The sequence below is a fragment of the Mus caroli genome, chromosome 15, assembly GCF_900094665.2.
Source record: "Mus caroli chromosome 15, CAROLI_EIJ_v1.1, whole genome shotgun sequence".
NCBI classification, from domain to species: domain Eukaryota; kingdom Metazoa; phylum Chordata; class Mammalia; order Rodentia; family Muridae; genus Mus; species Mus caroli.
In genome coordinates, this window is record NC_034584.1 from 750,129 (window position 1) to 777,122 (window position 26,994).

The 26,994-nt window shown below is 41.8% G+C and overlaps 1 protein-coding gene across 1 annotated transcript in view; it reads left to right on the forward strand.

The window, feature by feature from the left end:
* Positions 1 to 20,069: 20,069 nt before the first annotated feature.
* The window catches only part of Oxct1 (3-oxoacid CoA-transferase 1), a 124,446-nt gene continuing 117,521 nt past the window's right edge, over positions 20,070 to 26,994 (forward strand). Inside the window, exon 1 of the mRNA XM_021182934.2 lies at positions 20,070 to 20,486. Coding sequence (XP_021038593.1) covers positions 20,409 to 20,486 — 78 coding nt within the window. The 5' untranslated portion in view covers positions 20,070 to 20,408. The remainder of the gene's footprint in view (positions 20,487 to 26,994) is intronic.

A 26,994-nucleotide genomic window follows, 5' to 3' on the forward strand; every position in this document is an offset into this window, starting at 1 on the left:
ACAGTTTTTTTTCTTTAGCCCTAGGAACTCAGGCAGAACTATTGAACATAGATAATTTTTCTGCCACAGGCCACCCCCTTTTTTTTTATTTTATTTTTGTTTTGTTATCTAATGGGAGGAAATGTGGCCTCCCTTCCCCCCAGCCTGGAACCTGCCTGCTCAAGGGTGGAGCTACTGGCTCATTCGTCCTGCCACACCCACTGCTGGAACCTGCCTCTGCTGCCTGGAGTCACACACGTGTTCGTCCTGCTACTGGACCCTGAGTTACTTGGCGGGATATTGGGTTCCCTCCCCCTTCCTTTATAAACTGAGTGTCTGGAAATATTAAATTGAGTCTTGATCAGAATGTTGTCTTGACTCCATTGTTTCTTCCGCCCCGACTAGTTTCCTCTCTTTTCAGCCTGAACTGCCATTTTCAGTTGAACCGTTCGTGTTGTGGACCGCGGGCGGGCCGCAACACTTGGGTGCTTTCTCTAGCTTCTCCATTGTGGGCCTGTGTTCCATCTTATAGATGACTATGAGCATCCACTTTTGTATTTGCCTGGCACTGGCATAGCCTCATATGAGACAGCTATAACAGGGTCCCTTCAGCAAAATCTTTCTGTCATATGCAATAGTGTCTGGGTTTGGTGGCTGATTATGGGATGGATCCCCACGTGGGGTAGTCTCTGGATAGTCCATCCTTTCATATTAGTTCCAAACTTTGTCTCTGTAACTCCTTTCATGGTATTTTGTTGCCTATTCTAAGGAGGAATTAAGTATCCACCCATTGGTCTTCCCTCTTCTTGATTTTCTTGTGTTTTGCAAATTGTATCTTGGGTGTTCTATGTTTCTTGGCTAATATCCACTTATCAGTGAGTGCATATCTAATGACTTCTTTTGTGATTGGGTTACTCACTCAGGATGATATCCTCCAGATGCATCCATTTTTCGAAGAATTTCATAAATCCATTGTTTTTAATAGGTGAGTAGTACTCCATTGTGTAAATGTACCACATTTTCTGTATCCATTCTTCTGTTGAGGGACATCTGGGTTCTTTCTAGCTCCTGGCTATTATAAATAAGGTTGCTATGAACATAGTAGAGCATGTGTTCTTTTCTTTCTTTTTTTTTTTTTTTTGAAGCAGAAAAGGGCTACACCAAAACTTTATTATTGCTTTCAGATTTTTCTAGAATTTTAGACCAAAACAAAAAAAATCTATATGAAAGAAAAAAATTACCTCATACATAAAATGTTACACAAAAGGGGAGTTACAGTAAGTTCAAAGCTCTGTTTCATTCTATAAGCTCATAATTCCAAAGCAATAATACACATGACCTTGCTTTATCAGAGTACACAACTGTGGCTATACCCTTTGTCCTGACCTAACATGAAAGCTTTTCCTTGATTCGTCTAAGAAATAGACTGTTCCATGCCTATTTCTCTCCCTAGTGTAATTTATAAAAGCTCATTGTGTTCTTTATTATAGGAGCATGTGTTCTTAAGTAAACTTAAAACTTGAAGTTTTGATGCATTCTTTTTTTTTTTTTTTGGTTTTTCGAGACAGGGTTTCTCTGTGTAGCCCAGCTGTCCTGGAACTCACTCTGTAGACCAGGCTGGCCTCGAACTCAGAGATCCGCCTGCCTCTGCCTCCCAAGTGCTGGGATTAAAGGCGTGCGCCACCATGCCCGGCTTTGATGCATTCTTGAATAGAAAAAATGAAACCAACATTTGTAAAACATGTGTCTAAAGGGAGGTGAGTATCCAGGACACATAAGGAATCCTGTTCATAGTCACATACTTGTTGCTTCAACAAAGCTCCTTAGAGAAGTCAACTTAAATATGGAAGGTTTACTTTGGCTCGTGGTTTCAGAAGGTTCTAGACCTGTTGTGAGTCTGGACATCACATAGATAACATAAAACAAGAAACTGTTCACCTTACTGTAGCAAGTGTTGTAGGATATTCACCAGAGAGACTGCTTGGTCATGGATTGTAAGCAATAAAAATTCTTTATTAGCCCTCTGGCAACTACAGTGTGTATTCGAGATCCTAGTGTTATCCTGCTCTGTTCTCAGGGTGGGTGAGCTTTTAAGCACAAAACCACGTCCTTGGTTGACATACTTCATTTAACAGGAACAGTTAACCAGAAGTAGAAATACAGAAGCCAGAAAGAAAAATTAGTACATTTAAAAACTTTTCCAGAATATGGACTTGTCATTTTTGGCAAGTGGTACTATCTATGTGTTGAGTTTTGTGGTCTCAATAGCACTTCTATCATGGAGTCAGTTGTGCTCAGGTAGGTCTGGGACCCTGTTAAACAAGAAAGCAAAGAGATACTAGAGAAAGTGGGCTGGGGTCAAAATGCATGGTTCAGGTACACACCCTGAGTGTCCTTTTTCCTTTAGCAGATCCTATCTTCTAAAACCTCTCCATCTAGGGACAGATTAAATAAGGTTAGCACTCACATAAAACAATCAATTCTAAAAGGTCCCACCTCGGAATATCACCATTTTGCATGCCAATATAAAAGCTTCAATATAAAAGCTTTCAGGGAGGACATTTAAGACCATATCATAACAAAAAACAGATAGTGAAAGTATAAAAAGGGGGTGGAATGCTGTATGTTCTCTTCACCGATGACAGGTTTTAGGAAGGGAGCATATTTGAAGGTGATGGACTTTAATCCTCATGATCAACATTACTACTCTTTTAAAAAGGGGCCCCAGAGAGACTCCTGCTGCCATCTTCTAATTAAAGACATAGCAAAACAGATGACTGTCAGTTATAAAATCTTGGGCTTCTAATCCTACAAAAATGTGAAAGTTTGTTATGTACAAGTCATCCCGTATACAGTATATTGTTATGGCCATCCAAAAGGACACCAGTAATTTTATTCTTAAGTAGATATTCAAGTAGTAGTTGACTATATACCCCCACACAAACTTTTGGATATATATATTCACAGCAGCAATATTTATAATGAACAAAAATCAGAAATAACCTGAATGCTTTTGAACTGATTAATGAAATATGGCTTAACCTAATCATGCAATTGAACATCACTCAAGCATAAGAAAAAATGATGTTGGTGTATATACATTAGCAAATAGACCCTAACAAATTGTATTATTCTGTGTGACAGAATCTAGACACAAAAGACAAGTTAAACAATTCTAGTTTTACTAAATGCTCAAGTTATCTAAACCCCAGAAACAAAGCATATGTAATGTTCCCTTGGGTTAGAGTGGGTGGGAATATAGAGGTTGCTGCAGAGCAAAAGGCATCTTTCTAAGATGACGAGGATGCTCTAACCCTGACGGTGGTGACGGCTGTACAGTATTTACTTGAGTAGTTACTTTCCTTAAATGAATGGAAACTAACGTTTGAATAGATTATAAGCTGTGTGAGTAATATTTCAACAAAACTTCTTAAAATCATAGTAGAAATTGAGCAGATATTCCATAGCAGTTCTTACTCACAAATCCAGAGGCTGTGGCTCTGATGTCTTCTCATACAAGTCCTCAGATACTCAGTGGTCAGCAACTTCACTCAAGAGCAAGTTCTCTGAGGCTACATTTGGAATTTGTCAAGCACAAAGCCTGCAAGGGTTAGATGGGTGTCTGGTCATTTTTAGAAAATGCAGTCTCTTTTTGTCTCTCCATCTTGCACACGCACACACACACACACACACACACACAAAACAACTTGGAAAGCTGGCAGAGGAGACATTATGGAACTCTTCATGTGTCAGGGAAGGGTATACAGATACAGGCTTTGAGAATTCTGGAATGACTCTTAGCTATACACAGGCAAAACCAGATTTCTGTCAGACACATGGGTAGTAAGAATGAGGAATTTGAGGGTGTAAATGTAAAGAGAAGGAAACTGGTGAGAAGACACAAGTGAAAGTCTCGAACAGGATATTAGTATGTGTGGGAAAGAAGGGTAGGCATGACCAGGTAAATGTTATTTAAAAGGGGAAATAAGCAGGAACTAGTCACTAATGTGACATAAAGCTAACATTCAAAAACACTTCTGCCAAAGAGAAAAAAGTCCATCATTTAATATTATAAACTTCCTCACTGTTTAATTTTTATGTTAATTTTGGAGATCAGAAATTATTTTAGCAGGCTTGGGCAAGGACAAGTCTCAGTATTTTGTATTTTTGTCCTCAATATAGTAAGAAATGGAATATGTCATAAAATATATTGTCAGATAGCAGCCTGAATAAATATACTTTCCTTTCTTATACTTGATCCACAAAGTACCCTTTCTTTATATTGTAGCCTTTATTGCCTACAATAACTTAATCAACTCTGACAAATGCAATTTACTTTGCCTGGTTTAAAACAACTTCCGTTCTGTTAAGTCATTTGAAGTCTGTCATTCCCTGCCACATTCCCTAGCCCTTAAAAGGGAATCACTATGATTTTAAATGTGCATCCAGACCCTTATCTCTATACCCTCAGCTTCTTTTCCCAGGACCTAGTGACAACCACCTCCAGGTTTTCGGTGCATCCCTGAGACTCTTGCTTTCATTGTACCTTTGTTTCCTGGACTTTTCCATTTCACTACAAATTTGACTAGTAATTTGTGGTTCATCTTCTTGAGGTCAAGCTTTCTTGCTGTCTCTCACCCCTCTGGATCCTACTCTCACATTAAGTAACGACATTGAATGCTCTTTAACTATTTAACTGCACTCTAAATTCTGTCACCCATGGAACACAATATGACATCATGGTACACTAGAAAATGTTTTAAATTTCAAAAGGGAATCTCTGACTTTATTCCATATATCCTTTACATTTCTGCATGATTATCTATCATTATCCCTTTATTTCCCTTTTGGGTCATAGGATACACGACCATTCATTTGAACCAGCACTGCCTGTCTCCAAACAACCTCTCACCCTAGAAAACCCTGCCTTCCAACCCAGGGGAGTCATCCATGCTCCTGGTGTCAGTGGTTATTTGGTGTTTGCTCAGAGGAAAGACTCAGAATTTTTTACTTCAGCTCAGTAAATCCTTACTGGATTTCTAATAGTTAGAACCACAAGAAAACAAATTGTCTAAAAATAGTGGCTCATCACTACAATGGAAAATGAATACACTTATTTTTGAACTATATAGATCATTCTCTAATCTGTAAATGAAGACTTGCATCTTGATAGCCTTGCATAAGACTAGGACAGGGATACAGTTAAGTTGTAGAGTATTTACCTAGTACATACATGTAAATTTAATGCTGGGGACTTATCTACCCCCTCATTGTTCCCAAATAAATGAGAGACCTTATATTTATTACAAGCTTCTTGGACTATAGCTGGTGTCTCAGTTAGGATTTGTATTTCTGCACAAACATCATGACCAAGAAGCAAGTTGGGGAGGAAAGGGGTTTTTACAGTTTACATTTCCACATTGCTGTTCATTACCAAGGAAGTTAGTACTGAAACTCAAGCAGGTCAGGAAGCAGGAGCTGATGCAGAGGCCATGGAAGGATGCTACTTACTGGCTTGCTTCCCCTAGCTTGCTCAGCCTGCTCTCTTGTAGAACCCAGGACTATCTGCTCAGGGATGGCACCACCCACAATGGGCCCTCCCTCCTTGATCACTAATTGAGAAAATGCCTAATTGAGAGCTGGATCTCATGGAGGCATTTCCTCAAGGGAGGCTTCTTTCTCTGTGATAACCCCAGCTTGTGTCAAGTTGACACAAAACCAGCCAGCACAGCTGGGGAGATACTTATCTGTTCTAATCCTAATCTAACCTGATTAGGCTGCCTACTACCCAAACATGTGCCCTGCTACTTGCCATCTGAGTCTTGCCCAACCTTGCTCTGCTTCATGTGTGTCCTCATGGCTGCTCCCTTAGAGACTTGATCATGGCGAATCCTCCTGGTCCTTCTCTTCTTCCTCTCTCTCCTTGGGACCCCCTGACTGTGATCAGAAGTCCTGCCTCTCTCCTTTTCTGTCCATCTATAGGCTGATCAGCTCTTTAGTAACCAAGATTAATAAAGATTGATAATAGAAATCAATCTTTACATATCACTGAGACAAGATACCCCAAGAATGATGACAATGACAATGTCTAGACTGCAATCAGGTCTCTGGGCAAAGAAATCAGCACCTGAAATACACAGTGTACAGAACCATCTCCCAACACATACAGGTCCTGGGTTCAATACGCAGTAACCTCCCCAAAATACAAAATCCAGTGTTAGATCCTCACCTAACAATCCAATTTCTCATTCTTTCTGACAGTTCTTAAGACAGCAATGGGTCAGAACCTACTCATGTCTAAAGCAGTGCTTCCCAACCTTTATAATGTCATGACCCCTTAGTACAGTTCCTCATGTTGTGATGAGTCCTAACCATAACATTATTTTCATTGGTACTTCACAACTAATTTTGCTACTTCTGTGAACTGTAATGTGAAAATATGTGTTTCTGACTGTCTTATACAACTCCTGTGAAAGGGCTATTCAATCCCCCAGGAAATCGTAACCCACAGAATAAGAACCCCTGATCTAAAGGATAACCAGCCTTTCTATTCCTGCTAGCTAGATCATCACTGTCTAATACAATTTCTGTGGTAATAGAATGGCCTATATTTATAAATTATCAAAACATTAATATTAATATGACTCTGATTGGTGCTTTAAATTTTTTGGACTGTTGTTAGGTAATCTGTTTTAAAAAGTGAACTTCACGTATAATAAGCACCTTCACACATAATATGCATCTTCACCACTCCAGCTCCTTCCTTGCCTGACAGCTCCCTCCAAAATTCATAATCTCCTCTTTAATATTATTGTTGCACACACACACATACACACACATATATACATATACACACATATGTGTAAATACATGCATATTCAACCTAGTGAAGCTGTTTAATGTTTCTTGTGTGTACTTGTGTCCAGGGATTTCCACTTGAAATTGGATTATCTGTGATGGAGCTATTCGCTGGAGAAATTTGACTCTCTCTCTCCCTCATGAGCTGTTGACAACCAGTAGCTGTTCATCTGGGTGTGGAGCCTGCTCACATCATGGAAGACAGGAAAGACATCATGGAAGAGAGAAAGACAGAGAGAGAACAAAGACATGATTTAAAGTCTAAGAATATGACCTACTTTTCCCAGTTATGCCCCATCTCCTACTGTTTCCAGAACTTCTCAAAATAGCATCATGAACTGAGGACAGACCTGCTAATACATGATCTGTTTTTTTTTTTTTTTTTTTTTTTTTTTTTTGAGTGACTCATCATATTCAAACCACTACATGGTCAGAGAAGAAAAATAAAAAGGCTTACATATATGCTGGATGAATACACCTACAATATACAGGCCTCTGGACCTCTTTTCTCCATCTTAACTAACACCTATCATTTATCTAAGTTCCTCAAGATTTGTTGAGATGGGAGTTGGGAGGAGAAGAGAATGATAACTCCATCCCCACTTTCCATCTCTGGTTCTTCCTCCTCCTCCTCCTCCTTATCCTCTTCCTTTTCTTCTTCCTCCTCCTCCTCCTCCTTAGATTTATTTTATTTATATGAGTATGCTGTAGCTATCTTCAGAAACATCAGAAGAGGGAATTGGATTCCATTAAGGATGGTTGTGAGCTACTAAGTGATTGCTGAGAATTGAACTCAGGACCTCTGGAAGAACAGCCAGTGCTCTTAACCACTGAGCCATCTCTCCAGCTCCTACTTGTTTCTTTCTTGTTACCTCTCTTTTCCAAATGTTAGCTGGCCAGCAGCAAGCAACCAGACCTAGTCCAGGTAATATTCCTGGCAATGAGGTAGGCTAGTGACCAAATCTACAACCCATGGCCTTTGAGGGATATTTGAGGTCCAAAATATAAGAAAGATTATCCTCCTCCACCCCACCCGTGCACTGACAGGAAATATTAATGCCCAATATGAAACATAGCTAATCTCTTGAAATTATCACTGGGTTCACAGGTTAAGAATAAAGCAAATCCAAGTTGATAACCACGTAATATATTACTGTGGCCAGGACTCACACATATTATCTACCTTCTTAATAAGGAAATCAGCATTCCTTTTTGGGTTCTTATTATCATGGATAAAAGAATTTTAAAACAATGGAAGAATCATTTTATTAGAGTTTGAAAGAAAAACAACATAACAGGCAAACTGTAAACCTTAGCAGCTGATGGGATGAGGGAAATGAAACAAAGCAAGCCAGGCCTTTGGAGTTAGGGGTAAAAATAAACCATCCTGTTCAGCAATGGGAATCAGTCAGCAGCTGCATGACAGAGGGAGAGAGGCTTCAGAGAAAGGATGAGAAAGTCCTGAGTGTAACGGGAATCATGTTTAGGTTTGGGGCCAGTATCTGAAAGAAAAATATGGAAGAAAATGTGAACGTTATTTTTTGTTGTTATTTCCAGAGCTAAGTACACCAGGCAGGCTTAGTAGGGGTTCAGGTGCATATGCAGGCCACGATTTCTTTATCCATCCATCCAGAGCTTTAAGCAGCTGCATCCAAAGAGGAGCTTCTGGGAAGGCTAAGTGCATTATCTCATTAAGGGGTGATTATTTCTCCAGGCTTCTGGCCATACAGTCTACAAGCCTCGCTGAATTAACTCTCAAAGAAGACACAGTATGTAATGATCTAATTCTTGGAGCAGAACAGAGTGTCATATCTCCAGCTAGGGACAGAAATAAAATCCGTTACATTAACCAGGAAGTAGTTTCTTTAATGGCCTTCGATAGAGCCCCAATATCTTTATGTTTTCATGTGGGATTTTAAGTCCTAAACTGGGGCATTTGTAGTGTTTAACTCTCTGTGTTACACAGGAAACAGGAGGTGTTATCCAAAACCAACCATATTTCTAGTACTTATTCGTGTTTAATTAAAATACATACCCTTTAGATAGCAATTCTGTTGTGGGGTATACACCGGAGAAGACTGCTCAGAAAAGGGTTTAAGCCAATAGGAAGTTTTTATTAACCTGTCAGCCACGGCACTGGGTGTTCAGGATCCCAGTGTAGTCCCTATCCTTTCTCAGGGTAAGCTTTTAAACACAAAAACTATCTTCTGGGTTGTCATAGTTCAGGTAACAAGAACGGTTAGCCAGAAGTGGAACTACAGAAGCTAAAAAGCAAGGTTTGTATATTTAGAGACTTCCCCAGAAAAAAATGGATTCTGATGGACTTTGATAGATGTGACCTTTGTTTTCATTTTGGCATACTGTCCAAGTGCTGAATTTTATGGGTTGATTGGTACTTCCATCCTGGAGTCAGTTGTGTTAAGGTCTGGAGGCCTATTAAAGCCTGCGGCCCTGTTATAGTTCTTAATTTCCCTCCCATCATATTCCTGAAAATCAGTATTTGCCATGTATCTCAGAATTTGATCATTTCAGAATATAAGTAGAATCACACAGTATTTGTTCTTCTTTGAGACTATTTTCTTCTTATCAATGGTAGCTAACCCACCAAGAGCCAATATTTATATATCTCCATCTTTAATCTCTCATACCTTGTAAAACTTTTATTTCCATAAATCCCCATGCCTACTCCTGGAACCACTGGCCTGAAGCTGCTGACCTTCTCCTCAATTCCTTCATTTCCTTTGTACCAATTATTTTAAAAACTGTCTTAGTTAGAGTTTTACTGCTGTGAAAGATATCATGACCAAAGCAACTCTTATAAGGACAATATGTAATTGGGTCTGGCTTACAGGTTCAGAGATTCAGTCTATTATCACCAAGGTGGGAACATAGCAGCATCCAGGCAGGCATGGTGCAGGAGGAGCTGAGAGTTTTCCATCTTCATCTGAAGACTGCTAGCAGAATACTGGCTTCCAGGCATCTAGGTCTAGGATATTAAAGCTCATTCCCAAAGTTACACAGGTACTCCAACAAGGCTACGCCTCCTAAGAGTGCCTCTCCCCGGGCCAAACATATAAAACCCACTATACTAAACAATCAGGAAAGCCTGTGGGGTTGGATTCCAGCCTATGAGAAAAAAGCAGCCATCTTGTTTGTTGGAGAAAGCAAGAGAGCAGTCCTGCCCCATTGTACTGCTAACCTGTTTTTGGGAGCTTCTCACTTTTTTTTTTTTTTTAAGTTTCTTTTTTGAGCTCCTTTCACGGTTCTCATGTGTTCCTTTGTGTGACACAGAGATTATTCTTGTTTCTAACCCTTCTATAACTGCTCTATGTGACTCACGGTGTCACATGTCTTTTTAAGGTGAAAAGTATCTAACTGCATATGCATACCACGATTTATTTATCCACCCATAGTCATAAATAAATATTTAGGTTAATCTAGATAAATATTTAGGTTGTTAGTGTACCTGGACTACTGTATATAATGCTATAATAAACATGAGAATGCAAATATCTTTTTATGACTGCTTTTGAAAATGTGTATGTGTTTTAATGGGTGGCAGTCAATTGGCAGCTTGCTGAAGTTGATTCTCTCCTTTCACCATGTGGGTCCTGGGAGTGGACTCAGGTCTTGGTGTAAGGGTCTTCATACACAGACACATCTACTGTATAGTTAGAGCTCTTATACCAAAGTAATATATCTAATGATCCAAAAGTTATACTTATGCATTTGAGAAAGTTCTTGGTCTTGTGGGGTCACGTGCTTACCTTTTCCCTTCTTTGTAGATGTACCTTTTCTGATTGGTTGTGACAATACACAACACCTGATTGTCATCATTATAATAATAGAATCTGGAGTCTGTCTGTTATGCCTCTCCTAAACATTTCTACATACAATTTAATAGTTTTACTTTTTCATGTGGTAAGTTAGGGTCTCAGGGTGAGGTACTATAATGTAATGAATCATTTTACCAAAGGTAAGGTATTTACAAGTTACTCTGACCCGTATTATACGGAAGCATGATATGTAAATAAATCAAGGATATTACAATATCTTGGCAGCAATTTTTGAAATGTATTGTTGTAGGCATCAATTGTTGTCTTGGAACATGACCAGTAGGAAGTGGTTGCCAACATTCATGTTTTAGTTTTGCTTACTTCCTTGTGAAAAAAGAGTTAGTTTACTTATGATTTTTTTTCAAACAGGAGAGGAAATAATAATGAAAAAAAAAACACAGTACACTTTGTAGGAAAATAAAGATGTAATAGAATAATACGTTGAATGGCTATTGAATTTATGTTCGTTTATAGCAGGTTATCCATGGGGAAGGGGCAGTTAGAGGTACTGGTTACTGTAAGGATCCAGACATGAACCATTCTAGAGAAGAAAGGCCAAGAGCTTACCGGTCAGCAGAAGAAAGAGAATGAACATGGGAACAGTTATTACTTTCACATCACGATTAGGGAAGAGATGTTCCATCGAAAGAGATGAGCTGACAGGTACAGATTACACCTCATGCCTTGTGCCAGGATAGAGAAGAGGGCAACTCAAATCAACACAGTTGACATGTGTTGAGCATCATATTAATTAGGGTTTCCATTGCTGTAAAGAAACACCATGACAAAGGCAGCTTTTATAAAGAACAACATTTAATTGGGTCTGGCTTACTGGTTCTGAGGTTCAGTCCATCATCCTCATGGTAGGAAACATGACAGTGTCTAGGCAGGCATGAGAGTTTTACATCTAGTTTGATAGCAAACAGGAGAAGACTGACTTCCAGGCAGCTAGGAGGAGGATCTCAAAGCCCATCCCCACAGTAACACACTTTCTCCAACAAGGCCACACCTATTCCAACAAGACCACACTTCCTAATAGTGTCACTCACTTCCTGGGCCACCGATATTCAAATCACGACAAGCATCTTCTCTGTACTCAGCATTAACCCCATGACACAATGCCTATAAAAATCAACCATGATATTCCTGAAAAGATCATAGTATAGTATGGGTCACAAAAGGCTCTAAGAGCATGGGGTAAATGAAAAGTGGTTCTCTAGGAAGTGGTCTCAGCATAGTCAAAGTGCATGGAGGAATGATGTCTGATAGGGATCCTGAAAGATGAGCAGGAGCTTGCTCAGCTGACAAAGGAAAAAGTCGTTAGCAAAGGCTCCGTGGCATAACCTTTTTGAAATGGGCAAAAACCAGAAAGGCTGATTTATCTCGTCAAAGCCATCGTGTTCAAGGAGATATGTAGTGAGAATGATCCTTTCAAATAAATTTACTACAACCCCAACATAATAAAATAATTCATAGCTTAAATATATCATATTCTTTTAATGGAAGAACATTTCTCTGTTGTAAATGAGAATAAAAATATCTTCTGATGATCATTGTAACTATTGGTTTATATCTGGTGGTTTATTGTTATTATCTTTGTGTTTGGCTACATAGTACTAAGAAAATTGTGGTCACACCACAGCTTGCCCTAGATTGTCATTAGATGCTTTAGTTAAGGGATCTCACATACTTGAAGCAAGAAGTAGAATATATTCCTTTCAATAGTAAATAGCTTCTAGTATCAGTGCCTTCTGTTGCTATATATAAATGTCAAGTGAAAATAGTCATATTGAAATGAGCCTCTGAAAATATATATAGTGCACTTTCATGGTTTTAAGCACAGTGTGTGTGTGTGTGTGTGTGTGTGTGTTGAGTCAGTGTTGTTATGTAGCCCGGCTGTACCTTGAACATATGACTCTGCAGGGTCGTGGATCGTGAGAGGAAGACTGGTAAGGTTGAGCTAAAGGCTTGAAGCCTCAGAGACCCTGAAGGGGCAGTAGGAGCTTTGCCTGCTCCTGGCACCAAGTCTCTGTCATATAGCTGCACTCCCTCCCCCAACCCCCACCTCCTCACCCCTGAGATTTGTGGCCATCTGTGGCAACACCCAAACCATTCTACAGGTAGATGAGGCATCCATAACATTTCAGAACAAAACCATAGGAAAAGAGCGGAGACCACAGTCAAGTAGGCTCAAAACAGAGTTCTCCATGCTAATGAGGTACCTAGTGGCCTAGAGGGCATAGCCAATAAGCTTCCCTTCCCAGACACCCCTTCCTGCAAACTGTATTTAATCACAGTCCCACCCTGTTAAGTGGAGTATTGTTTTGTGCATCCACTTTCCACCATGATGATAAACTGTTTGGAATCATGGACCTTCTCGTTTTGTTGAGATCTACTGTGGGGAGCCATGGAGAAGGTCTAATCTCGCATAGAAGGCCTCTCTGTGCTCCCAGCCACAATCACCACCAAGCCTGCCTCCTGAAAGTCCAAGAGCTTGAGAACCCCATGGCCTAAGCCTTGTCACAGGCCTGGGCACCCCGAGCCGGCTTTGGCTTTTCCACCCCTGGAGCAGTTCCCTGGTGCTTCCCTATAGTCCTGCACTAGCCCCAGTGGCAGTATGGAGTTAAATTCCCCTTGTTCTACCTTCCCCAAGCAGCCATGCCATGGCAGAGCTGCTGTGGACCATCAGAACCCAACCTGACCATCTTACCCCAGCCTCCCATATTTTATATACACTTGTTGGACAACTACTCCGCTGTGATGAGCAATGACATTCGGCCATGTATTAGTTACTTTGCTATTACTGTGATAAAATACTGGAGCAAAAGCAACTGAAGTGGGATAAAAGAGATGGCTCAGTGACTAAGAATACTGGTTGTTCTTCCAGAGAGGACTACTGATATAATAACAGTTGAAATATAAACAGTTCAATTTCAAATGTCAATCAGTATCTGTGTTGAGTCCTTAAAATTAGATAGCCTTTTAAAGGTACATGCTTTTAAAATTCTGACTACAACTGGATATTAAGACTTTACCCTGTGATGCTGACAGGAACTTTTGATGCAGTGATACTGGAAATTAATCTGAAGCAAAGAGTAGGGAGACTGAAGCAAAGTTTCAATGGAAGCTTTTCCTCAGAAATTGTGGAGAAGTGGCTTGAGGGCACCATCCTTGGCTTCTTTGAGACATTAAATGACCATCTTGTTCTCAGGCTTTATCTGATTCTGATGTCCATCCTTGTACCTTCAAAGACTTCTCAAAATACTTAGGAGAGGTTGTAAAAACACTGGGTATACATCCGAAATGAAAGGTGAAAGAACGCTTAAATGTAATAGAGGAGCAGTGTTTATTTGTGGGCGGGGGGGGGGGGATTCACAATCATCTATATGAACAAAACTGAAATGGAAACCCAGAAATAATGCAGGTTTTGTCAAACTGGAGAACTAGTGTGAAATTCAAAGATATCTCAGGAAGAGGGGTCTAAGGGTAAGAAAGATGAATATAAAGTACAGAGTTTGAATCCTGCCTGATGTTTCCTGGTGTGTGAGCAAAGATGAAATACTAGCCATGGTCTAAATATGCACTCCTCACCCTTGGTCACCTCATAAGTTGAATCCTAATCACAAATGTAATAATATGTGGGTGTGGGGCTTTTCGAAAGTGATTATGGCATTAGGGTGGAGTTCCTATGAAATGGAATTATTGCCCATATAAAAGATATGACATAACTTTCTGCTATAAGGATATAAAGAGAATAAACAAACCTATATAGGAAACTTGTTATAAGAAAAAAAATTAAATTAAACCCAGCAGTTTATTTGAACAAGATTCATTAGTGAGTCCCTAGAGGTTCAGAGGACCAGAGAGCCGTACACCCTAGTGTGGGCAGACATTAACTATAGAAAGACAAAGAAAAAAAAAGTCCCTTGATTAATCACAGCTCAGCTTTGCCTTTTGTGAGCATGGTGTGACGAGCTATTTGCATCATAGGGAAATAGCCTGGTGAACCTATTGTTGGCTGACCTACAGCTGCTGAGACTGGCTGCCATTCAGCTATTTGTTATGAGAATGTATTCTTAAGTTAGGCTGCAGTTTGCTACATGGGAATGCGAAGCCCAGAATCAGCTGTCACTTAGATCTTAGTCTCTCTAGCATCCAGAATGGTGTTCTGTCAGTTTCTATCTTTATGACCACGTATAAGGCACAGCGCTCACATGCGGTTTTGTTGGTTTGCTGCCGACACTTGGTTCTGAAACTGTGTGAGTTCATCCTATAAAATTCCAAAGGCACACCAGGCAGTGGTGGTGCACACCTGTAATCCCAGAACTTCGGATGCAGAAGCAGGTGGATCTCAAGGCAGAGTTCGAGGCCAGCCTGGTCTACAGAGCATGTTCCAGGACAGCCAGGGCTCCACACAGGCACCAAAGCAGGTGACTCTTGTTACCAGTACACATGTCCTCCAACAAGACCATACCTTCTAAACCTCTCTGAAACAAAGCTACCTACTGAGGACCCGTGTGCTCTAATTCCCAGGTTAATGGAAACATTTCTCATTTAAAACACTACATTGCACTCCCCTGCTTCCATAAGCTCATAACTGTATCTTAATGCAAAATTTCTTTAATCTGATTTCAAAACTCCTCATTGTTTCTCACAGCGTCAATATTCTATAAAACTCAAAAGCCCAAAGTCTCTTCTGAGGCTCAAGGAACTCTCTTAATTGTAACCACTGTAAGATCAAAACACAAATTACATATGTTCAATGTGTAATACCCCAGAATATAATATCCACAAATCTTCCTAATGGGAATGCTATGCCAAAGTAAGATCAGAACTCAACAGGGCCAAGACCAAATCTGTAGTTTCACATCTGATGTCAAGGGGGTTAGATACCTCTACTCCTCCACCTTTGCTGCCTGCGACATACATATCTCTCCTGGGCTGGTTCTGCCTCTGTATGCAGTTCTCTTTGGCAGTGTTAATCTCACCAGTTGGGAATAAGACCACTACCACAATCTTTGAGTCAAATATGAAGCAATCGTTGATTAGATGCTGGCCAGGAGGATGGACTCTGACCCGGTTCATTCCCAGGTTCCCAGAAATTGGTGATGAATCACATCTTGCAGAGGCTTAAAAAGGCAACCCCACAAGGCCAATCAATATCCAATGAAGGACAAGCATATATCTTGACATATTTCCTGTTTCCTTACCTCTGCCTACCGGTGATAGAGACAGCCAGTGCAGTTGGGTCAAACAAACTTGTTTATGAGTGCGAAAACATGTGGCTTGTTATCTTCCTTAAACAACAGCCTCCAGCACTTTTGAAGTATCTGTCCCTAGGGAAGGGAGATATTTTTTGTTTCATGGATCTCTCTAGGCACAGTAATTAAAACATAACTTGTCACAGCAGGTAAGCCGTGGCTGCTGAATCACCAAAAATTTGAGATCTTACTGCAAGAGCTTTACTTTCACAGTTTCCTGCAATGCTTTCTTAGAGCCTCTTGCCTTCTCAAAGTCTTCATGTAGTGACCCCTCTTCCACACATTTCTTGGCCCCAGCAACTCCCTGAGACCCAGGAAGAAGAGTCTATGAACGGGCTTGGTCTCCTTCATGCATCTAAGATAACATCATATTGAGACATCTGCTAAGTTTGGCTAGCAACAGGGGTTGAACCCATCAAACCACATTAGCAGCTGCTTTTGTTTGCTGTTGCCTTCTAGGAACAAAAACACCTCTTAGTCTTTTTCCTTTCAGAATCTAGAGGCTTAGCTGGGCAGAGTGTTAACCACATTCCAGTGTTGAGCAGGTCTCTCCTTAATGGTGCTTGACTCCTGAGCAATTATAGCCTCCATTTCAATGTGGGCAGTAAGATTCCCAATGCTCCTTATCTCACCAAAATGTCCATTTTTTTCTTTCTGTCTCTTTTCCATCATAGATCCGAAGCATTATCAATAAAAACCATGCCACAGACTCAATGTTATGTGGTCTTGAAATTTTATTCACTATAGAGATTATTCTGTTACTTTAAAAATTTCCCCTTAGGTAAGTTCTTAGGATCAAAGCCTAGGGCCATTAGATTCTTTGCCCAAATATCACAAGGGCTTGGAGCCCAATGGCTGGTCGTGTTCCTCTCTGAAACCTTTTGCTCTGGGTCTCCACAGTCCTCATTGCTCTCAGTATGGTTATCTTTCAGGCTTCCCTTAGGGTTACCTTTTTAGTTCTGCCAAAAGTATTCAGATGGTGTTCTAGTCCAGATCTCCACAGTCTCCCACCTTCCTCTTCAAAGCAACACAGTCAAGTGCTACACAGCTTTGGCCCACTCTAGTACCAACTTCTGTATTAGTTGCTTAGCTGTTGCTGTGATAAAACACAATGCTCAAAAGCAATTTATGGAAGAAAGAACTCACTTTTGGGCTTACAGTTTCAGGGGGATCAAAGTCAATTATGGCAGTATCTCCCTGACATTGGAGAGGCTGAGAATGCAAAGCAGGTGTCCTATGATGAAGCTGAGCACACTCAGATGGCTGTGTTTTTCTCCTGAGGTTTTCTTAGCACCTTAACAAGGCTCTCATGTTCATTCGTTTTGACTGTGTAACTCATATATTTTCATTTTCTCCTATAAAAATATAATAGGAACAATCTGATTCATTCTAATGTATTACTTAAACAAAATTGAGTAAACATTATTGCTTCAAAGGAATTTGAAAATATTAAGCTAATAAAATAGGCAAATTAAGGCACAATGATTTACATAGTAAAATAATACTTTAGCTTTACAAATTGATAAGAAACTTGAGATGAGTTTTGTTTTTCTACTGAAGGACAAGTGTTTGAAAGATTTCAAACACTGCTTAAAGGTCCATTATATAGAATGAGGCATTTATGAATTTTTGTAACTGCCTCACACCACATAGATAAAACTCCTACCACTAGTTAAGCCGGTTAGACAACATTTGAAAACAAGTCTTCAGCTGCCCTGGATTTTCATCCTGGAGGAACATGCTGCTAACCAAAAGGCAAGGGTGTCTTATCTTTCAGTAAAGGCATGAGCTATGGCACAATATCTCAGGAGAATGAAAATGAAATCTCTCAAGCAGAAACATTGCGACTACAATCTAGCAGGCCACGTCTACCTCAACCTCAGAACATAACCCTTTCCTCATTACCTGTGTGGAATTCTTTTTTAAGTCTTTGAATTTCATTAGCCAGTTTTTTTAAGAGTGTGAAAGTTAAGTGGTATAAGATTTTACAAGGAAAATCTCATGAATGTGGAATCTTGGTTAGAAACTGCTTTTCAGAGTACTGAGGAGGGCGGTCCTGCAATTGCAGGCCTATAATCCTAGCTACTTGGGAGGCTGAGGCAGAAGGATTAGAAGTTCCAGTCCAGCTTGGACTACAGAGTGTATTTAAGGCTCAGCTGGGCAACTTAAAAATAGAACAGGGGATATATATACTTCATTAGGAATGCCCATGCAGGAGGCCTTAGATCCAGTCCTCAATCCCCATGCCTACATAATGGGAGAGGGAAATGGTCCTACTAATAAGAAATTTAAAAGAATCAGAATTTTTATATGCAAGTTAAAAATTAAAATGGCTTTTGTAGAATCAGGAAAAAAGATTGGTACAGAATAAACACTCTTTCAAGTTGAATTGATGTCTTGGGCTTATCAAAAAATGCAGTCCCCTCTCCCTTCTGGCTGTGCAGTAGGGAGGCTGGTTTTGCTTTTTTGTTTGTTTGTTTTTTCCTAGTAGCCTTAATTCTGCAGAGTAATACATTTAAAATATCCACTATCTCCATTGAGGAGAAATACATGTGACCAGCCAAGAAGAGTGAGTCAGATGACTACGAGATAAGTTGCCAGTGCCTTTTTTTTTTTTCCCCTTTCACGTGGCCCTGGAAGGAAAAAAGTGGAAGAATAACTGTAGTGCCAGCTTTTGTTGTTCCTTCTCAAAACTGCAGCACAACAGCCGCCATGTTAGGGCTAGTTATGGGTCTTTGGTTTAAACATTTGAACTCTTCACAGCTTATTAAAATGCGCCCCCAAAATATCCAGGATTACTGAGTTCACTTCTCCTATGCAATCAGATGATAGTTTAACTTGATATTTTATTTCCATGTTAAAACCATAATCTTTATGGGAGACATTTCTGAGTTAAGGGAGTACTGAGGTAGTTGCTTTTCTGGGCAGATTTTTAAATTCCTTATTCATTTGTTTTGGCACACATACACGGGCATGCACTCGCTGCAGTACATGTGAGGTCGGAGGAGGACTTGGCTGGAGTTGGTTCTTCCCTGCTACCATGTGGGTCCCAGGGATCAAACTGAGGTCACTAAGCTTGGAGGCAAGTGTCTTTACCATCTCACCAGGCCAGTAGACAGGTTTTAATTAAACAGGACTGTTCATCCTTCATTGTATCGGTGTACTTTTTAAGGAAGTTAAATAGTCATTTACTGTTGACATGGGTTTTGCATCACCTCAAATTTAAACCGTTCTTCCAGGACTCGATGGGCTCTTAATCCAATAAAAGGATTTCCCGGGCTTCCAAGTGGTCTTTTTAACTCTGCACTGCGCGTAGAACGTCCTGAAAAAATGGTTTGAGCCCGTCGGGTGCCCATCAAAAGATAAGGCTTGAGCCAGGCACGATTGCACATACTCTGGGATAGGCTGCGGCAATAGAAAAAAGTTGGAGGTCAGCCTGAGCCATATATAGAGTTTCAATGGGACCTAAGAGAGCTAGAGATCCTTTCTCAAACAAAACAAAACAGCAAAAAACAAACTCCAAAACAAAACCTCCAAAACGATAAAGTTAACCCACCACCGAATATTAGCTAAATTTAGTGCCGAGCATTTTTGTGTTCATTGTGTCCCTTGCCTGGCTTTTCTCATACAAAACTACAACAGGAAGAGCATTACAAGGTGAGGGGAATTATACAACATGGACAAGGACGAGGAGGAGAGGAGACAGACACTTCTGTGCTTATACCTGCTCTGTAATTTCTGGAATTGTTGGGACTCCGGTTCCAGGAAAATTCTGGAACACAGACTAGGATGATGCGGAACAGTCCAGTTCTAATCTTGTCCCTCTGTCGGTTAAGCAGGTCATGTCTCATGAGGGTCAGTCAGCACGCTGCTGGGTTTCAGAGGAAACTAAGGGCAAAATCAGACTTGAAGAGAGTTGTGGGTGGTGGGGTTGAGAAATGTTTGAAAGGTGAGCTGTCTAGATCTGGGAGGAGATCTTTATCAGTGACCCTTTGTACCTGTACTCATTCCAGAGGGCGACTTGGAAAAGTAACGCGTTCAGTAAGAGACCCTCCAGGCCCTTGGCAACCCGAAACCCTGGTTGATGCCAAGCCTTGCGCGAGGGGAAGGCAGGCACTAGCGCCCCCTCCAGCCTGAGTGCAGCGCCCGCCGCTGCGGGTGTGCCGGCAGACGAGCTGGAGCCCAGCACCTCCGGTCCCGGCACAACCCGCGGGGCTCATCCTAGCTGTGCAGCCTCTCCATTCCTAGCCGTGGGCCCCTCCCTGTCTCGCTCCTTGACAAGCCAGCAGGCAGCAAGGGGCGGCACCGCTCTGAGGTCCCGAGGACGTCACTGACGCGCGGTCGAGCCTCCATCCCGCCCCACAGCTCGCCTTGCCTTCTCTCTTCTTAGCCGGTGACGCCGCTTCGGCTCCCGGCAACCAGCACTCGCACGCACTCCCGCGCGCGCCACCTCCTCCCGCACCCGGGGCCGAAGATGGCGGCTCTCAAACTCCTGTCCTCTGCGCTTCGGCTCGGCGCCGCCGCCCGCAGCTCGCGGGGCGCCCTGCATAAGGTAAATTGAAGGTGCAGGGGGGCAAGAGGAAGGCCACGCGCGGACGAACCGCGAGCGGCGCGCGCGTTCTTTGCCCTGCCCATCCTCACCGCCTCTGGTCGGGGATCTGGCTTCTGCAGCGCCTTGCCCGGGGGTTGGGGGTGGGGGCTTGGAGACGCTCGGGTTTCAGGGTAGCCCCGCCGCCGCTTGTCTGTCTGTCTGTCTGTCTGTCTGTCTGTCTGTCTGTCTGTCTTTGCTTCTCCATCCACTTCCCCGCTGTGCTTGCAGCGGTGGAGAGGCTCTGTGCACCAAAGCCACGCAGCAACGCCTTAGAGACAGACTGTCGGCGTCTAGGGACTCGCGTCCCCATCTCCCGCCACTACTACAGACTCCAGGCTCCAGGCCGTCGCCCTTGGGAAGGGGGTCTCCGGGGCCACCGCCCTAGGTAAGGGCGGGTTGGAGGAGCGGAGCGGAGAAGGGCGGCGCGCAGAGGCTTGCGCCCCACCTGAGGGAGCTGCTGGCGCCGGCTGAGGCCCAGAACCCCGGGCCGGGTTAACCGCTGCTGGCTCAAGTTCACCGCCAAGTGGGCGGATGCTGTGCGCGGCGGAGGCGGACTGCCGCTCCCATCCTCCCCTTCCCTATATGGCGGTAGAAAGGGGAACCCGGACTGGAGCGCTTGTCACGGGGCGTTTTAGCCTGCCAAGCATTTGGAAGCAGATGGAGGGCCGGCGGCGCTCCGCTGCAGTTTGCAAACGCCTCGGTCCTTTATTTTGAATTCCTCTCTGTCCCCTCCAGGTTAGAGACTTGCAATGTTCAAAGCCCGGGAAAAAAAAAAAAAAAAAAAAAAAAAAAAAAAAAAAAAAAAAAAAAAAAAAAAAAAAAAAAAAAAAAACCACCTTGACCCACAGAATGGTATCCTGAGTCGCCCTCCTAGCGGACTAGCTGGTGGTGGATGTTTTTGCTTATACATTGTAGAGGGTCTAGCCTCTAAGCACACATTCGGGTTGAATTTGAATATGGGTCCAAGGAACTGAGCTGGAGGAGGGTGGGTTCACCTTGGAGGGTTCAGTTTGCTCAGGAGCCTCTTCCTTGAACCTGCAAAGTTTTCTTTGGAGAGGTTTCAAATTGCAGTCCTGAACTTAAGAAGAGTGCATCGTGCAGGGCATGTACTTGCCCTGTGTGCTCTTGAACTCCTTCCCCTGTTGCTCATTTCCTTGCCTTCAATCTCTGAGTGTTGAGAATCTAAAGATGTCATCACAGGACTCCCTCGTGTGCTAGGGAATGGTTCAGAACTGAGTCATTGCGTTGTTAAATTCCTCAAAGGAGGCATTTGGGTAATTGAATGTAGATTTGGATGTATAAATACATTATTAAAAGAGCACTTAACCACCAGCCAGCCTGCTGCAAATGATGGAGCAGATGCAAAAACCAGGACACAGGGATGCCCTTGGGCCAAGGTCAAAAACTTTCTTTTGACAGTGCACGTTTTTCTAAGTTTAAATTATTCACTTCTAGTCTACCCTACTTTCAATCTAATCATTAAACCATTTCTCAAGCCAGCAAACCTCTAGGTGGATGGGCTGTAATTATGGGTTAATAAAAAGTTCCTGGCCCAGTTCAAAGTTAGGCTTCTCAGGTATGAGGAACGAAGATGCAGCTCCTGCTCTCTGGAGTATTCTGCCCGCTTATGCCTTGGTTGGCCTTACAGTTGCTTGCTTAGCGCTTAAGTCATCTGCCTCTGCTGAGTTGTAATGCCTGTGTGTTCCTTTCACTGGGACCACGGTATACCTCAGCCCTTTGCCTCCCTCAACACTGCAGACTGCTCTGCCAAGAATACTCATTTTAGTACGCACCTGAGAGAACCTGGCGGATACCTTCAGTAACCTTGAATACTTTCTGGCTAAATGTAGCCAACAGGTAAACTGAGATAGATATTTAAAAAACGCTTTTATGCTTTTGTTTTGGGAGACAGGATCTTGCTATGGGGGCCTACAGAATTCTGAAATTAAAGGTGTGTACTTATTTACCATGCTTAAAAAAATCTTCCTTCCCTCCCTCCTTCCTACTTCCCTCTACCCTTCCTTCTTTCCCTTCCTCTGTCCTTCTCCCTCCCTCTCTCCATCTCTCCTTCCTCATTTCCCTTCATCCTTGCTTCTTTCCCTGCCTTGCTCCCTTTCATGGTGAACAAGTTCCTTGTCTGGAGCTATAGCATGACCTGGAACTACCTGGAAGCTTTCAGTCTGGTGCTGTGCTTTTCAATCTAGTTGGGTAGGTTCTAAGTGGATTGATTCATGTTGAACATTGGCTGATTCCTCTTGGCAGAGATGCTTCCTCCTGGCAAGCTTGCATGCTATTCACCTGAATAGTGCTGCCTTTTCCTCCTAACTGGTTTTCTTTCCTCTTTCCGTGACATCTCTTCCTGATTTTGTTTACCAAACTTCCATACTAATATAGGCTATATCAACGTTTCTGTGTCATGATTTCTTTAACAGTTGTGAGGTGACATTTAGACACCACTTGGGTGTATAGTTCTCTATCACTCTATTATTGAGGTAATACTTATATTTACAAACAAAAGAAAAACAAAATGGTTGGGGCCAGTGAGATGAATAAAGCTGCCGCACAAAGACTTATACTCAAGTTCGATTCCTAGGACTTACATGGTAGAAAGAGAACTGACTACTGTTTGTTGTCCTGTCCTCTAACCTCCAGAGGTTCACTGTGGCACAACACTTCCCTACCAAGATACAAACACATGCACGCACACACACACACACATGTACATACATACATATATGTTATATATATATATTAGAACACTATTATTTCCTTTACCTATATCTCTTTTCCTTGTCATCCAACACTTGAGAACTTAGTAAAATATATGTGTGTGTGTATATATATTACAGATAGAATATGTATATATAATGTATGGTATATGTATATATAATATATAGTATATTACAATATGTGTATATGATATATAATATAGCACATATATAATGTACTATTTATTATATAGTATATATAATATAGCATATGTGTATATATAATATGCATACACATACTATATACACACACACACACATACATACACTATACACACACACACACACACACATACATACACTATACACACACACACATATATTTTACTAAGTTCTCAAGTGTTGGATGACATGGAAGAGAGATATAGGTAAAGGAAATAATAGTGTCAGTGAATGGTTAGAAAGGAAGTCAGGGGATGAAGTTTAGGTTCCACCATGGAGTAAGACTTCTGTGGTTAGCTGTAAGAAACTGAAGATTAAAATGGAAATGTTAATGGGAGAAACGTTACACCGAAAGACATTTTGCACCCCAAGAATTTTGTTTTTTTCATCAAAATCCTTAGTCACTGTTTTCTCACTCAATTTTAATATGAGAAATTACTACCAATAATAAAATGGGGTTCTGCTGAAGATAGGAGGGTGGACCAGTAAAATACATTGTGACTAAAAGCTTGGTTAAAATACCCAAGAATGGGCTGGAGAGATGGCTCAGCCATTAAAGGCTAGGCTCACAACTAAAATACCCCAGAATAAATAGCTCTCTGAGCTGTGCATGGTATTGCCCCATATTCTCTTAGGTAGTCTCTGCAAATATGAAAATAATTTATGTTTTTATTTATTTGGCAGCTGCTGGCACATGAACTTTTTTCCAGGTAGGATCTCATGAAGCCCAGGTTAGCTTGGAACATGGTATATAGCCAAGGCTAGCCTTCAATTTCTGATCCTCTTGTTTCTGGTGCTGGAACTACAGGTATCCTGGTATGGCTCAAATGCAGGGTTCTGTTCACACTAGGGAAATCCCTCACCAACGCATTTGGTTTTAGATAACGCCACTTCATTTATAAAATATATTGGAAGAGGTTAATTAGGTGTAGTTTAAAGAGCCTCTTTGAACTTGCCTGTCTAAGGAAGGAAGGTAGATGGTATCGGCAATACACTTTCTCCTAGTTGCCAAATCTTAAGAATTAGTGCCAGTGACACTGATAGTTCTTGACTCTCAGGGACACAGTGTGAATAGAGGACCTGGTCTGTGTGTGTGTGTGTGTGTGTGTGTGTGTGTGTGTGTGTAAGATAGAAAAGGAAAAAAAAAAACAACCCTTTAAGGGCCTGCTTTGGAGATCCTAAGGTGGGTTTTGATCCTCTGTGGTGCAATTTGCCAGGGGCTTTGAGTTTCCTCCTTGCCCCACTGTCTGCACTCGATTCCTGCTTTGCTAAGTAATCTCTGAATATGCAGACTGGCAAACTGGAGTGTAATTCAGATGAACATGTTGCTGGATAGTGGTGTGTGTTTGCAGTCCCAGCTACTTGGGATGGAGACAGGAGGGTTGCTTAAGCCCAGGACATTGAGACTAGCCAGACCCGCATAGTAAGATATTGTCAAGGGGAAGAAAGAAGGACAAGAATGGGCTTTAAAGGAAGGGAGAGGATTCATAAAGCCGTTTTGAAAGTCTTCAACAAATATAACCCACGTTGCCATCTTTGAAGGGAGTGGATAAAAGGTATCATTTCTCAAAGGAGGATGACATCCCCCAGGTGTTTCCTGTAGTCAGGCAGACAAGCTTCATCCTAACTGTGTGACAGTTGTCATCTTTAGCCCTTCTGCAAGCTCCTCACCTGACTTTGATCAAAATAGCACCTCTCTTCAGAGACATACTTAGTAGTTACATAATTTTGACACATCTCTTCAGTCCTGACTGAACTAGAATTTGACAGGAGGGTACTTTCACCCCCTGGAATATTCAAGAAAACACCCCAGCTAGTTTTTTTTTTCTTTCAGATTTTACTTTTTTTTACAACGTCTTTTTGTGCAGGACCTGATAAGTTTGTATGCACCACATGTATGCATACATGTTATGCAGGCAATGCATGCATGTGCCTGTTAAGGTTAGAAGTCACTGTAACCCTTGGAACTGCATTTTCAGACTTTGAGTCTCTTGGAACTGCATTTGTTACAGACAGTTTTGTGTGCCAGCAGATGTGGGTGCTCGGAACTGAACGACTACTCTGTGATAGTGAGTGCTTTTACCACTGAGCCGTCTCTCCAGTATACCTTCCTGATTTGGGATTTTAGTTGTATGGGTACTTTCGTAACAGTCTCTCACATCTGTTGAACTCAGGGCCTTTTGCCTGCTAGGTAAGCATTCTGCTACTGAACTACATCTGCAGTACAACTTCCACTTTGTCTGAAATATTTCTGAAAGGTCTCTTTTCTGTGTGTTCTCTCTCTCTCTCTCTCTTCTTGCTTTTCTTCCAGGCTCTCTTTTTTCCTAAAAAGTTCAGAGAGGGACAAGCCCCGGGTAATTAGTGCTGACTGCTAATTAGTACTATGACAATACTAATTACTAGCTGCTACAATGGGATGAGATTCTTGCTAAGTCATGTGGCTGTGTGTTTCTGTTTCTGAATCTTCAAAGGCTCTCGGGGCACACAGGGGAACCAATCTTCTTCCAGCATATTCTGTGGAATTCCACAGAAAAGCAGTCCAAGGTGACCTCACCTTTCAGACTCTCTGCATGTAGATGAACTCTCTTTCCTTCCTTATGCTGGTGAGGCCTGGGCTCACCTTTCCAAGACAGATAATGACCGTAAAGTTACACATTATAAAACAGCGTTCTCATAAAGACTTGCTGTGTGTAAATGACAAAGTAGAACAATAGAGCACTTTCAGAAGACATGGAAGGACTGTATGACAGGAAGCCAAAACCCAGGACTAGTCCCCCTGCTCATTCTTACAGTTTGGATCATTCTGCCTATGCGGCCGTCCCTCTGGGGCTGGAATTACAGGCATGGACCACCACGTCTATCAGTCTATCATATATTTTACTTCTGAGACCCTGACTCGCTCACTCACTCACTCACTCACTCTGTCTGTCAGTCTCTCTCTTGTGTATCTGTGTGTTTAAAACAGAAAAAAAAAATCCTTACTAGTTCAGGACAGGAAGAGAACAAACATCCTTTGTGGTAAAGCCCTTTCAAAGTCCTTGACTCTCTCTCTCCTTGTGTCCTAGGCTTTGGGGCCGTGTGCAAACTCCAGACCTGACCTTGACCAAAATAGAAACTTAAAGGAATGAAAGTCACATGGTCATGTGTGTCACCTCAACCATTATTGCTCATTTAACTTTGTTTCAGTGTTGATCCCATAAACAGTCTTTCGTGCTAATTGATAGAGACTTAAAATGTTTTTTAGAGGAAAAAAAGAGTGATAGGTTTTGACATTCTTAGGTCATAGCTGTCTGAAATACTGTAGGGCAGCCCAGTGGGTGGAATGTTCTAGCTGGGCTTGTCTGTCAGGGCACAGCCGTTCCTCTCTCCACTCCTTCAGGTTAAATATAGTGGGAAAATAGTAAAGTATTGTTAAGATGAGTCATTAGTTAACACAGAACCCGTTTCCTCCTTTTCTCTTGTCCATATTGTGGATGGAGTTGCAGGGCAATAACTTATTGGTTTTATGAATGCTCACCCAGTGACTCATTTGAGGCCCA